At 36.7% G+C, this 13,662-nt stretch overlaps 1 protein-coding gene across 1 annotated transcript in view; it reads left to right on the top strand.

Annotated features, from left to right (window-relative positions):
* The window catches only part of PIKFYVE (phosphoinositide kinase, FYVE-type zinc finger containing), a 91,425-nt gene that overhangs the window by 54,765 nt on the left and 22,998 nt on the right, over window positions 1-13,662 (top strand). The window contains exons 21-30 of the mRNA XM_015814458.1: window positions 1,476-1,576; window positions 3,323-3,394; window positions 5,890-6,061; window positions 7,486-7,664; window positions 7,908-8,021; window positions 8,971-9,079; window positions 9,453-9,607; window positions 10,007-10,097; window positions 12,388-12,448; window positions 12,769-12,924. Of these exons, the coding sequence (XP_015669944.1) occupies window positions 1,476-1,576; window positions 3,323-3,394; window positions 5,890-6,061; window positions 7,486-7,664; window positions 7,908-8,021; window positions 8,971-9,079; window positions 9,453-9,607; window positions 10,007-10,097; window positions 12,388-12,448; window positions 12,769-12,924 (1,210 nt within the window). The remainder of the gene's footprint in view (window positions 1-1,475; window positions 1,577-3,322; window positions 3,395-5,889; window positions 6,062-7,485; window positions 7,665-7,907; window positions 8,022-8,970; window positions 9,080-9,452; window positions 9,608-10,006; window positions 10,098-12,387; window positions 12,449-12,768; window positions 12,925-13,662) is intronic.

Raw genomic sequence — 13,662 nt, 5'->3', positions numbered from 1 at the left:
ACAGGAGTGATTTGTGATCTTCTCTGCAGGCATCCCCGTTGACTTTGCTTATGAGAGGCCGGCACAGAATGTCACAAGTAGCAATCATATGACCATTATGTGGATTGATCATAAGTTCCCTTTGTTCAGCACCATCATAATTTTGAATGGCTGCTGAACGAATGGTTGTAACTCAAGGATTACCTGTAATGATAATATTTTCAGAATGCCTTTTGCTCTTTGAAAAAGTATCAGGCACCTAGGAACAAAGATGCTGAAGAAAAACCTGGCTGAATGGGAAAGGCTTTCAAGACAAAAATATAGTATGTATATTTTTATGTATATGATAGTATCCCATACTAGACTGGCCTGTACTTCAAAGATGTTGAAAATGTGCTCAGTTGAAAAATGGCAAAGCATTTTTGACTCGGTCTCTTTACAGTTCCTAAAAATAAATATTGAATGATGGATCCCTGTGTTCCTCATATTAGACAAAGAAAGAGCTTAAACTGAAAAAGAAAGTGTAATGTGCAAGGCAAGGGGTGACTACTGCAAAAGAAAAGGAGGGAGACATGAAGCAAAGATTTCGCATACATTTAAGAAAGGAATTGTGTAGTTCAGATATCTTACAAGTTTATCACATTTGATGTAGCATTATTCCAAATTCTGTCACCTGTAAATATTTAGTTTGATTAGCACAGGTGCATAAAGTCATATTAAAATATTTTAACATTATAGTTATAATAAATAGTGTAGCTATGTTTCATTTTCTTTTTCTTCTCTCGCACCTTTAATTTATTTAACTTTTTCTTACTTCTTTACTACCGGTATGCCTGGCATACTATTGCTTACCTTGAAAGGCATGATGGGTATGCATGTATGTAAATATTGATTATGATTTATGTGCCATCAGGTTGGTTTGATTCTGAACAACCACATAGATAGACCTTCTGGCTCTTTAGATCTTCCATCAGTGTACTCGTAAACATTACACTTGAGTCCATCCACTGCTTGTCAACGCTGCTAACATCGGATGTTCTTGCTTGACAATATATGAAGATGCAGACATTTTCTATTTAACCTGTGTATTACTTTTAGAGTTAGAATTAGATGGTGCTGGAGGGGAGGGGGAAGAATGTGTATGGGGACTAGTTAGCCATAACAATAACTCAGTAGAGTATTCTTCAAGGTTGGTTGTAATAAGAGGAGATAAGAAATGGCGAGTTATGGAACAGGAGGGAAAGTTGCACACTTCAAACTAATTGGAGAATGTGATTAATGAATGTTAAATGGAGGAGTGAATTATGCTTAGATACTGTGTGTTTGGGGGAGAATTCAGATTTTGGCTTCTCTTATGTATGTGCCGAAGCTATGTTGCAATTAAAGATTCTTTAAGGTAAACAATGCCTCAAAGTTCTTTGAAGAGCTTCTTCTTTCGGAACCATGACACTGCTAACATAACATGATAATTGTTTTACATGTACATGTCTTCCCAGGTGGACTGCCTTAGCTGTACAAACCACCAGAGACTGTGTGTTTTGTTCAGTAGTTCTTCATCCCAATCTGGCAATGCTCCAAGTGCCTGCGTTAGCCCATGGTATGATATTAATGTTATTTACTTTAATTACGGTACTTAAATGTATTACCTAAATACTTCTCTTTTATTTGATGGGGAAATAGAGAATATTCCTTAGAGGCTTGCCATTTATTGGTTTGTAAACATGCAGCTACTACTACTACTACTACTACTACTACTACTACTACTATTACTGCCACACAACACATGGTTTTTATAATCCTTTGGGAGATGTCTCTTTGAGACCCCACCTTCTGTTTTCTCATCCTTTGCCAGTGATGGCGAACCTTTTAGAGACTGAGTGCCCAAATTGCAACCCAAAATCCACTTATGCATCGTCGAATGCCGGGTGGGTGTGGCCCATTGGCTGAATGTGGCCCATTGGCTGGGCGTGGCTGCGGTGGTAATGGCAGACTGGGTGGGACTAAAAAGTTCAATCAATTCCAACTTTGCAAGATCTTTTTTTTCCGTGAGAAGTTGAAATTGACTGATTGAACCTTTTTTTTTTTGCACACGGCGACGGAGGCCTAAAGCAAAAAGATTTTATAAAACCAGGCTGAAGACCTAGGACTGGGGCAACGGCGCGCGTGCCCACAGAGAGAGCTCTGAGTGCTGCCTCTGGCACCCGTGCCATAGGTTCGCCACCACTGTCCTATGCTTTTTTCCCCTCCATAGTTTTTTGTTCATTGAATGGTCCATCAGTGGCCCAAAGAACAGGACTTTAGGGGAACCCAAAATACTGGGCAGAGGTTCAGTTAAGAGGCAAAAGAGAGTACCCTTTTCAAAAATTCCTCATCAATAGCTACCCTCCAAGTGCATCTGTGCCAGCAGAAGATTCCTGGTCAGGGTTGGCCAGTTATCCATGTTATTCTCTGTGAAAGTACCACACTTGCAGCAGTAACAAATGGGCAGTGGTTTTTATATTGACATGTTTCCCTCCCGTCTCAAGGACAGGAAGAAAGTCCATTGCCATCGCTGGGTGGATGAGCTCAAATATACTTTCCAACCAATGTAGGAATGAATCAGATTAGCAAAGTTTTGCTCCTCTCCCCCCCCCCCACTTCCCCAAGTCTGATAAAGCACTTAATCTTCCCCAAAGGACCATATAACACTGAGGTTGGTGCTGCAAATTCTCTGCATCTCATTAAAATCAAACTAGAATGGCATTTTAAAAATTGGGAAAGATAGGATTCAAAAAATTTAAATTCTTTCTAGAATACAGACATACTTCTGTGTTACTTAAAATATATATTAGCATTTTGTTGCACTCACACCTTGCAGTATCTGGAATTCTTTTATCTATTGATTTTATTTACTTATACAATTTATCTAGCTGCTTGGATCCTTATGGACCCCCTAGGCAGTTTGTGTTGAATAAATGACAGACCAGTATAACATGCAATTGTAGCAATGCAGTTTGCTGCTTCTATCTTCCAAATCATAAAATATGCAGCAGTTGCGTTTGCCCGCAGCATATTGATTGAATGACTGAATTTATATCTTGCTCAATCTCACAACTCTTGACTATATGATTTATTCTCTTTTGTTCGTTTTATTGGGTTTACATTGCAAAGAAGCAAGAGAGCAGCAGTAATTGTCTAAGGCCAAGAGAGTAATGTTTATAATGAATTAGAAATCAGTTAAATTCTGTAGAGCCATATTTTTCTTTGACATTTGGAAAAACAATAAAGGCCTCTTGCATGCAGGAAATGTCCAATAACACCAATTATTTTAAAGGTAACTGTCTTGGTTTCCGGGTTTTTTTAGGATGGTAGTAATGGAGTTCTATGGGAAGAATGATCTCACTTTAGGAGTATTTCTAGAAAGATATTGTTTCAGGTAAGAATATTTGATTTTAAATTATCATGAAAATAGGCTTGGTATATTTAGGGGATTATTTCATAGCATTCTTTTATGAGGTTCTAGTCATGGTATATTTCTGATGCAGTAATGCAGTTCATTTTGATGCAGTAGTGATATTTATTGGGAGTGTTTTTTATTTAATTTGCTTCATCAATCTGGATTTGTATTAGATAAATATGGCTATTTTATCATGATCCTAGGAAAAGAAAGAAATAATGTTTATTCAGTCAGTGATCAGCAAAATTTGAAAATATACAGCACAAAAATAAAATTAAATGATGAGATAAAATACTAAGAAAACATAGACTCTCTATAATAAAAATGTCACAAATGCTACCACAATAGCATGTTAATCACCTGTGCAAGTGTAAATCTAAAATATTACAGTCTGTGTCTCCCCTTACTTCAGTTAAAGCAAAATAGCTAATACGTGTTAACACTGAAGTGATGAACAAAACAGAAGTGGTTATTTCTATTACCAGTTATGTCTTAATTTCATTGCTGCGAGACAGAATTTGGCTACTGCAGAAACAATAAAAGGTTTCAAACGTTCTAAAAGATGGTTCACATAAAAATTGTCTGCCCTTCCTGGAAATGTGCATATTAGGAGTAAAATATAAGGGGATCTCATATACCTGTAGAATTTACAATGTAATAATACATGTGAAATGGTTTTGACCCATGGGCAGCTATGCTCAGTTAATGAGATTTTGCAAAATATATCCCTTGCAGCAGTGCAGATGGTAAGATGTTACACCGGGCTCTGGGAAATGCTATTCTCCACTTAGGGAAAGCTAAATTTTGTTGGAATCTTGCTGGTTCCCAAGTACTCTTATTTATCCAATTCCGGCCATTTTGACCAGCAGCCTATTAACTTTGGCATGAAACTCCATATCCCTTATTCTTTGGGTAAGCAGCTGTTTGATTATACCCTAAAGAAATTAGGAACAGAAGTACTAGAAAACTTATAATGCCAACTTCTGCTGTTTCCAGGGAGAAAGGAAAATTGCCTATTAAAACTAGAGGGACCAATATGATAGGAAAGAGTTGGATTTTCAGCCAGTAGTTTATCATTATTCCCCAGGCTTATGTTACCTAGGAAGGTCTATAGCTCATTAGTAACATGCATGCTTTATATATCAAAGATTTGTGAATCAATTTCTAACATCACCAATTGAAACAAAAACAAAAACAAAATACAAACTTTAATAAAGTGTAGGCATCCTTGCTATTTGAACAAATGTTACTGAGAAATATGGACCCTTACACTGATGTAGGGTGAAGCCCAAAATAAATATTCTTTAAGTTTTTTGAAAAAAATGCTTATGTTCTGATTTAAATAATGTTCTGCTGTTTTTTACTACTTATGGATTTTTAAAAAATTATTATTGTTGTATTGCAGATTGTAAAACTTGAACTATTTCAGGTACCATTCAGTGGCATAGAAATAAATTATAACTATAGCAGGGTAGTATAAAATACCAGTTTATTGGGGCAAGTTTAAAAAGAAATAGTAGGGAGGAGATTGCAGAGATGTACCGGTAGTCCTTGACTTGCGATCACAATTGACCCCGCAGTTTCAGTCATAAGTCGTGACGGTTCTTAAGCAACTCATCATGTGACTGCGCCTAATTTTGCGAACTTTTTGCAGCAATTATTAAGTGAACATGGTGATTGTAAAGCAAATGTGGTGATCATAGAATGAATGCAGCAGCTATTAAGGAAATCCATTGTTTGCTATGAGGTGCTTTTTCCCAGCAACTGGAGGTAAACACAGCTTTCTGGAAAAAATGTAAAAAATGTAAATTGTGGTCACATGACTGTAGGATATTGCAAATAGCCATAAATGCAGACTGGTTGCTGAGTGCCCAAAATGCAGTCATGTGACTGCAAGGGAGGGGCTGGAAATCAGAACGAATCTGGGTCATAAGTCCTTTTATCGGGGTCTGCTCAGCCACTTTCTAAATGACTGGTTGTATATCCATAACTACCTATAGAATGAAAATGAGGAAATATAATGCAAGATGTGGATGTTCCATGCCACTCCTTAGAAGGAGTAAAGTAGAATAGAGCAGGATTTCTCAAACTTTCTGTGATCATGGACTACCATATAAATATTTGGAAAATGCAGGAACTCCCCTCCCCCTATTAAAGGAACATTCCTTTTTTTCTTCTTTAAAAGCATGGGAATTCTTGTTTTTTAGTGAAGAACATTTTGGTATGCCTTCCCAATCTTCCCGTTTCAAAAGTCTCAATATAAAGCATTGTAATGCAAAATTAAGTATGTATTGACCATGAGACTTAAGTGGGCTCCGTGCTGTCCAGCTGACTAGCAGTGAAGAGGAGGTCATGGTGATGGAGATTGTGATGAATGAACTGATGAGTGAATGGAGGATGTGATGGTTTAAGACCCACCAGAACATCAGACCCAAAGAACTAAATTTCTCACAATTATTCTTTTTTGCTTGAAGGCCCTCCTATCAGTGCCCAAATATGTTCTGTGAAACACCAATGGTACACCACATCCGTCGCTTTGTCCATGGACAAGGCTGTGTACAAATCATATTGAAGGAATTGGATTCTCCAGTGCCTGGTTATCAGCATACAATTCTCACTTACTCCTGGTGTAGACTTTGCAAGCAGGTAAGAGGAGATCTCAGTTGTCTTTCTGTAGAGTCAGGTAGTTCAAATACTTGAAATTTACAAGAAGACACACAAATAGAGGATAGTAGAGAGAGGAAAAGTCCATTCTGAATGCACAACAATGCCACTTTTAGGACATTAATTCCCTAAAAGGTATTTCTAGATTTGCACAGGACAAATAATTACAGTAAACCTGGGTTTATTCATAATATATAAAATGTGCTCTTTTAAAATCAAACAAAACCCCAGCCCTCCTGTTTTGTAGCATTTTATGAATAATGTTGAAGGACATTTCGTTTCATAAAATTTCATGTACAAAAATTCCATCTGAAAATAAAATGAAGTTAGAAAATCTGAGTATAATAACAGTAGTACTTTTTTCCCCTACAGTGATCTCATTGAATACAAACATATCACATCACCTTAGTTCTTAAAACAGACATTATTATTGTTGGTTGCACAATCAGCTAGATGTTTAGACTGGATGTGGCATTTTTATCCACCTATTGAGTCCTTTCCAAGGACCTGGGATAGGCAGATGTTCTTTGATAGTGTTAAAGGTATCATTGCAGGATATGAGGTGTTCCAAGTAAAGCTGTCTTTTGCAATTGACTGATGGCAAGTTTGTCAGTGCTGATGGTATTCAAGTGGTGGTCCAGATGTTTTGGGATTGTATCTAAGGCACCTATTATTATTGGTACTATCTTTGCTTTCCTTTGCCACAGCCCTTCTACTTCTATTGCAGGTCTTTGTATTTTGTGATTTTTCTCCGGTTCTTTTTCTTCTATTCTGCTGTTTCTAGTACAATGTCCACTATCCAGACTTTTTTGTCTTTCTTATTAGTATTTCTGGATTACAGGCAGGGGAGGGCTAAGATGGAGGGAGAATGGCCCATCTCAGAATAAGCAGTGAAATAATGGAGAGATTTAGTCCAAGAATTTTCCAACGCAAACCTTATGCTCTAGAACAGCATCCTCCATGCGGTCTTCTCCAGTCATGCTTGGGCTCCAAATCTCATTTGAAGTCCAGCCTATCTGGAAGGCATCAGTTTGGAAAAAGCTGCTCTTATGCAGTGGAGCTCTCTGGGGAATAACAGTTGTGGTTGTTATGAGCAGAAGACTGTTGAGTTACCAAGTGGGTGAGAAAGCTTGCCATGGCTTAAGGTATTTGCCTTTAAAAAGGTTCTATAGGACAGATTATGTCAATAGTTTCATTTCTTACTTCTATGTAATGACATCCCCATCTGAATATAGGCTACTCCTAATGTTTTCTTGATTGCTGCCAGCATAAATTTAAGATAAGCTGTATGCTTGTTTGCCTTTGTCAAATTCAAGAATTACTGAAATGCAAAATCAAATTGGTTTGAGTAGATCTGGGGGCAAGTCAGGACTTTCCTGCGTATAAAATCACAGTAACTCTTCTAGGTAACACCTGTGGTTCCACTTTCCAATGATTCGTGGTCTATGTCCTTTGCCAAATACCTTGAACTCCGCTTTTATGGCTACCAATATACCCGAAGAGCCAATGCTGAACCATGTGGCCACTCCATACATCATGACTACCACCAGTATTTTTCCTATAATCAGATGGTGGCATCTTTCAGGTAAAAACTCTCAATTACATTTTTTTAAAAAAAACGTATCTTTTTAAATACCTTCTGTCCAATATCATCACTGCATATATTTTACAGGTTTTAAATAACTTTATATAGACATTTCTAGCGTCTTAAAAGGGTGCCGAATTAAATGTGGTCAGTTCTCTCACTAATATTAAAACCTATTTACTGTTCAGTGGCATGATGTTTGCAGGCCTTACATCTCAACGTTGTGTTTTGTTCTCTTCCTAGCTATTCTGCTATTCGGTTACTGGAGGTATGTGTTCCTCATCCTAAGATCTATATCAAACGTCAAGTACCACTGAAGATTACCATGCTTCAAGATCTGAAAGACTTTTCTCAGAAGTAGGTTTACATCCCCACCCCAGCCCAGTGTGTCCCATTTGAAATTTGTGTTACAATTCCTTTATTGCCCCGATGTTGAAGGATAACATGTAATGCATTGTGCACTTAACTGCTATATGCAGCAGATAATGGATATAGCATGATGATTACCTCACAGTCTCAAAACTAAAATATAACATTTTATTTTTTTCCCCTGGAATTCACAGTGTTTTCTGTAGAGTTTTTCTAATGCTTTGCTAGTTGTACTGTACTTCTGGATAGAAACTGAAGAACTCCCTTTTAATAATAATAATAATGATGATAAAGTTGGAAGGGACCTTGGAGGTCATCTAGTCCAACCCCCTGCTCAGGCAGGAAACCCTATACCATTTTGGACAAATGGCTGTCCAGTTTCTTCTTAAAAACATCCAGTGTTGGAGCATTCACCGCTTCTGGAGGCAGGTTGTTCCACTGGTTAATTGTTCTAACTGTCAGGAAGTTTCTCCTTAGTTCTAGGTTGCTTCTCTCTTTGGTTAGCTTCCACCCGTTGCTCCTTGTCCTGCCTTCAGGCGCTTTGGAAAATAGCTTGACTCCCTCTTCTTTGTGGCAGCCCCTGAGATATTGGAACATGTCTGAACAAGTTACAATTTGGAATTTTCTAGTGATACTGATTAACATACACATTCAAATCAGTTGAAAAGGATATGCAGTGTTAGCAAAATAATAATCTTTTGGGCCCTTATCTTTTGCATTCTTATTTATTTTATGATTTAAGCTACTGTATATGTTTCCTCTGCACATAAATTGAACAAATACATAATATGAAAATTATACTTGTTAAGTGCTTCTCAGCCTAATATAGACCATTAGGCTGGTTTCTTTGAAAAACTGCAACTTGCAGTGTATTAGATAAAATTCTTAAGGAGAATGGATTGAGTTTGGATTCAGAGTATGACTATTGTTGTTGCAGGATTTCTCAGGTGTATATTGCTGTTGATGAGCGCCTCACTTCTTTGAAAACAGATACATTTAGCAAAACAAGGGAGGAGAAGATGGAAGATCTCTTTGCCCAAAAGGAGGTATAATGCACTACATGTTTATAGGAATTAAAATTCTTGTTCATTACAGAAGGTATAGGATACACAAAGGTAAAGAAAGCAGCTATGCCCCCAAGGTAATAATTATTTTGAATCAAACATCAGTCCAGTTTTCAGTAATTGGAAAGTAGTGTGGACAGAGCTGAGTTGAAACTGAGGTATATAACTAGAAGCCATTAATTGTTACCATGTTGCTGAAAATGTGATTTTCATTCTTATTAAGGATTCTGCAGAAATAGGTATCTTTTAAAGGAATAAATTATGAATATTTGATTGATGTTTGGAAGCTGCCTGGAAGATAGTGCAAGATAGGAAAAAAACCCTTCATCTGAGAAAAGTTTTTTTTCTTTGATAGATGGAGGAAGTAGAATTTAGAAACTGGATAGAGAAAATCCAAGCAAGGATGCTTTCTTCTTCATTTGACACTCCTCAGCAGCTGCATTCAATTTCTGAATCTTTAACAGCCAAAAATCAAAGTCTCTGTGAGATGTTGCAAGCATGGAATAACAGGTAAGAAAAGGTGTATTTCCTCAATTGGAAAATTAAGGATTGTTTTTTTCTACTGGTTATTCTTCTTACAGATTGTTGGTTATGAGTCATTATTGGATTTCTTTATTAAAAATAGATACTAATAGTGTAATAAAGTATGCATTTATCAGACATTTGACACATTCTGAATAGGATGCATTGACTACAGAATAAAAGAAGGACTATATTGTCAGTTCAGTGTGGTTTTCAGTTAACAATCTAATAAATATGACTGAATGAACTCCAGATAAAAGGCTTGTTTGGCTTCATAAAAGGTTTGTTCTCTAAATGGTTTACATATTTGAGAGAAAACTGGGTTCTTGCTAATATGATTTTTGTGGCATTAGATATATCAGAATAATAATATGAAATGTGCTATAGGCTGCAAGATCTCTTCCAACAAGAAAAAGGGAGGAAGCGCCCCTCAGTGCCACCGAGTCCTGGGAGATTAAGGCAAGGTGACGAGAATAAGGTAATGGATTTTGATCACTGTAATTATATATTTAAAATTGCAGCTGTAAGTAGAAGTAAGCAGTACAAATACTGTTTTCTCTTTGCAAATAAAATACTATTCATTTAAATATTGGCATTTGCATACATTCTTGTAGTGCATTCCTGTATTGCTAGTTCAGAAAGCACCTGTTTCTAAGTGCACAAATTGGCATATTAAATCTAGAATAAAGTTAGGTTCTGTTGAATTCCTCTACATGCAAGAATGTTTGAAACATCTGCAATGCTTTTTGCAAATTCCCAAACTGCAGTGGTGGTTGGGTGAATTTGGATTTCTGCTGCAGAAAACTACAAGGATAAGAAAAAAAATGAGAATTCTTTAGAACTATTTGTAATTCTACAATACTGTGATCTATGGTGTGATCCAGAGCTTCATCTAAGTCCTATAATATAAATTGTTAAAATAATATAAAACAATATGGTGTTCATGTCTTCATTAACATAATGAGTCAAAACTCACTATGTTTATTAGAAAACATGTGGAAACCTGGGGCAATGAAGGCAATAAGTTAAGTAAAATATTCTAATTGGTGAAATGAAAATCATGTCTGCTTTCTCTATTAAGAGGCCTTTCTCTATTAAAAAAAAGATGGTTTCCACAGTCAGGGTTTGCTCTTTATAACATAGATATGTTGAATTACATCCTGATCAAAATAGATTTTTGCAGACATATGAGTCTGAAAAGGACTACAAAACCATTGTCAAAATCTTTGACCTCCATCAGTTCACAATTAGGTTACAAATGAAGAAAATGAAACACCACTGATTCATTGATTCCAAGAACATCACAAAGGCATTGTATATTACAGGAGATTGCAAAATATCTAAAATAACGGAAAATGATTTGTAGGCCATTCTTGTATTGTCTGATATCCATGTTCATCAAGATGCTATAGGAACAGTATCCTGTGGATAGATGATATGAAAATGGAATTTTTTGGCAAATTTTATTTGGAAAAAGTAAAATGTTGCGTTCTGACAAAAAAATTGCAAACTATTAAGCACTAAGTGGCATTTCTTGGTTTGGGATTGTTTTGTAACCTCAGGATCAAAAGCTTGGCTCATTGAGGTAATAATGAATTCTAGATTCTATTAGGAAATTCTACTAGGATATTGTTACAGCCTCTGTCCCTAAGTTGATGTTTAAACAGACATGTGTTATCCAATAACTATGCTAGCTTCAAATATATCTGCAATAGAATAGCTGAAGCAAAAGAAAGTTTGTTTTGAAATACTAGAATCAAGAGTCCTCTTCTTAACCCAAGTGAAATATTGCAGCATGATCTGAAGCATAAGCATGCATAACAGTTCAAAAATATAATTGATTTGAAGCAATCCTGTAAAAAATAAAGGGCCAAAATATTGCCAGTTTGATATGCAGAATTGATCAACCAGTGTAGGAAATGTATGAAGTCAGTGCTGCTAAAGAAGTAGAAGCTCTACATATTTTTTAAGAATGGTAGTAAAAGTTGGCTCAATGTGTTCAGTAAAGATATGACACAGTATATTTATTGTATAGATTGTTCATTTAAGCAGAATATTAACAACTTAGATGAATCACAGATCTCATTATAGGTCACAGTATTACAGTGCCATGGTTTTTCTGACAGCTGTTGTATTTTTTCATTGAATGGAGATGAATATCCAATTATATTTCTTAAAATGAAGGGTGCTTCATTTGTTCTAGAGAAACACCAAGTAGAAACGCTTTGTGTCTCTGCCCATTTCTCTCTTTCAGATTATATGTTTTCATGTTTGTGTGCATTGAGAAGGAGTGGTTTGTTTTTTTAGCAAAATGGTTGTCATGGTTCTGATAGATGAAACACATCAAAAGAACTTCGAGGCAAAATTCTTCCTTAAGGAACATTTATTTGGGAAACAAAGTATCGGCACTACATAGCTGAACCCAAAAACTAAATTCCCACCCCCAATAAACTGTCATAAAGCACATTCCCCAATTAGCTTAAAGCGCGTGGTTTCTCCTCAGCTCCTCAGCCCGCCAAAACGTTATCAGCTTGTCCTTGGGTTCCCACAGCAGCGTTATTAATATGGCTAGCTGAGCTTATATCCCAACCCCCCCCCGCTGCACCTGATTTCTAAAAGCAAGAAAAAGCATGTTAAAGGAGAAGAGAAAATGGCTGCATTTTCATCAGTTGTCAGAGCAGGAACATCCAATGTTAGCAGCGTTGACAATGGTATTGATTTGAAAGAAAAAATTCTCAATATGAAAGAAGTAACTCTTTGTTCTACAGATCAGTTCAATGGATGCATCTCCTCGCAATGTTTCACCAGCACTTCAGAATGGTGAGAAAGGTATGCTGCATATTTCAGAAGACTTGTCATTGTATGTTTAGCTTGTATCTTTGTGTGTTTGCAGCTTTTCTATTTTCTATATAGAACTTGCAGCTTAAGAAAGTCTAACATTAATATTTACGTTGAAATATTTGAAAAATTAGGAAAAAAACTCTGGCCTGGTTCTTCATAGAGTACAAATGCTAAAGAATGCTTGTCCAAGTATCAGTTTACTTTTTTTCGATCTGTGCTAAAACCTTTTTGGTGGTTGCTTAAAGCACACATACCTTATTTGAAAGGCATTCTAAGAATGCTCTATTGTCTGTATATTTCCTCCACAGAAGATCGTTTCTTGACTACTCTGTCCAGCCAGAGTTCTACCAGTTCTTCTCTGCTTCAGCTTCCTACTCCTCCAGAGGTTGTATCTGACCAATTGACAGGAGGGTCCACCTTTGCCAATGTTCTCTCTGATCCAGATGCAGCTGGCAGCTCAGAAGGTATCAGCGGGGGATGTGTGTCTTTCTCTCTTTACTTCTGCTTCTGTGCAGCTGTAGGCTGCCTTGGACATCTGGTTTACTTTACAACTTATTATACTTGCTACTTTCAAAACTATTTGGCAAGAATGACATAAGAAATTTCATGTGTGTATATTGTTCAAAATACATATAAAGTGGTTTGGTTCCAAAAACAAAAGATCACATTAATTTTTCTACTGAACTTACTGGGTAACCTTGGGAAAGTTTCTCTTCCCTTGTCTTAGTCCCTTCATTTGCTCTAAAGAGTATAGAACTACAGACTCTAATGACAGGGTTGCTTTCGGACGTACAGTTGATACATGAGCCCTGAACACTATAATGATAATACAGTGAGGTTCGTGCACTATTACAGCAGAAGGTTTCTTTTTGAATTATCTATCGATGTTGAATTTATAATTAAAATGAAGAGAATATGAAGAAATCAAGGGTTCTTCAGAACTTCGCCACTGTGATTTTGATAAATAAAAACTTGATGTTATTATTGTTATCCCATCTTTATTTTATACATTGCAATGCAGTGTACATAATGATCCTGTTTCCTATTTTTCCTATTACCGTATTTTTCGCACCATAAGACGCACCTGACCATAAGACGCACATCGTTTTTAGAGGACAAAACAAAAGAAAAAAAAATTTCTAACCGGCGGTGGCGCGGTCAGGTAGGCGGCGGCGGCGCGGTCGGATAGGCGGCGGCGGGCC

Source organism: Protobothrops mucrosquamatus, unplaced genomic scaffold (assembly GCF_001527695.2).
Source record: "Protobothrops mucrosquamatus isolate PMUCROS unplaced genomic scaffold, P.Mucros_1.0 scaffold253, whole genome shotgun sequence".
In the NCBI taxonomy this organism is placed as follows: Eukaryota; Metazoa; Chordata; class Lepidosauria; order Squamata; family Viperidae; genus Protobothrops; species Protobothrops mucrosquamatus.
The sequence above is the reverse complement of the archived record's forward strand: the minus strand, read 5'-3'. Positions and strand labels throughout refer to the sequence as shown.